General features: G+C 38.2%; 1 protein-coding gene across 1 annotated transcript in view; it reads left to right on the top strand.

Moving 5' to 3' along the window:
• Window positions 1-248: 248 nt before the first annotated feature.
• Window positions 249-1136, top strand: part of LOC107576884 (tRNA dimethylallyltransferase, mitochondrial-like) — a gene marked incomplete at its 3' end in the record, with an annotated part of 14633 nt that continues 13745 nt past the window's right edge. The window contains exons 1-2 of the mRNA XM_016263004.1: window positions 249-488; window positions 574-728. Coding sequence (XP_016118490.1) covers window positions 381-488; window positions 574-728 — 263 coding nt within the window. The remainder of the gene's footprint in view (window positions 489-573; window positions 729-1136) is intronic.

Genomic DNA, 1136 nt, shown 5'->3' with positions numbered 1-1136 from the left:
ATCGGTATCGGCCAAAATTTTCATATCGGTGCATCCCTACAAATTTTTATATATTTTGATTAAATATGACACATTCATCCATTGAATCATTCACAATAAGATCAATAACATTCATTTAAATAGAAATGGTACATTTCTGTTTCATGCCATATGTGTGCCTTTATCAGGAAGCCTGTTTCATAAGGTAGGAATCCTAATTATTTTGCCTTTTAAGATAACGTAAGAGAGAAGACAATCCCAGAATGCATTTGTATGGTATTGATCAAAAAGTTTTGTGAGTACTCTTTATTAAAATATCATACTGTTAGCTTAGCAACATGCTAATTGAAAACCATTGAAACCAATTGCAAGTCTTTGTGTGGCACACAGGGTTGCTGCCTATGTCAAGCTTTCTAAATCGGTCTCTTATGACATTCTGTGATGTTTTGAATGCTGCCTTAAAAGGCAGTTGGCAGTGTGGCAGCTCACTACATTTTGAAACGGCGCTAGTAAGTCTGAGTAATATTAAAAGGTTTTCTATGCTGTCTGTTGGCAGATCTATTCTAATCGAGTCCTCCTCTGTCTGACCTACAGCAGGGGAGTGACACGGAGTCAGAAAAGGGCGTGGCTTCTGAATCAAAGGCAGAGCTTGAGAAACTGGGTGGTCCTGAGCGTCACAGGCTGTTGAAGGAGGTGGATCCTGACATGGCAGCCATATTGCACCCTCATGATGCACGCAAGATTGCAAAGTAATTATTTAAGTGGTGGCAAACAAACATTGAGACAAAGCTTATTTACCAGTCACAGGAAAAACTACAGTGTATTTTCATTGAGTAATTATTTCTACCTTTACCACAGATCAGCATGGTATAATAAAGTATTTGCTAGAATTCAATGGCTCTGAAAATAGTATACAAAGTAGTCCAGTGTTAGAAACTAATGGTGCAATAAATTCAGTTAAGTTCATTAAAATGGACAATTTGGGTCTTGGACCTGCAGGCCTGGGTCTTGGTATTAAGTCTGCATTTTGGAAATTGGTCTTAGGGGGCCTGGCTGTGGTTTTTGTCATGGAACATCTAGTCGTGACTCCAGCTCTGTATACATAAACATACCTATTTTCTTAATTTGTACCCATTCTGTGGCATTAAAATTCAAAC

The sequence above is a fragment of the Sinocyclocheilus grahami genome, unplaced genomic scaffold (genome assembly GCF_001515645.1).
Source record: "Sinocyclocheilus grahami isolate Dianchi unplaced genomic scaffold, SAMN03320097.WGS_v1.1 scaffold4539.1, whole genome shotgun sequence".
NCBI lineage: Eukaryota > Metazoa > Chordata > Actinopteri > Cypriniformes > Cyprinidae > Sinocyclocheilus > Sinocyclocheilus grahami.
This window is presented reverse-complemented; position numbering and strand designations above follow the sequence as displayed.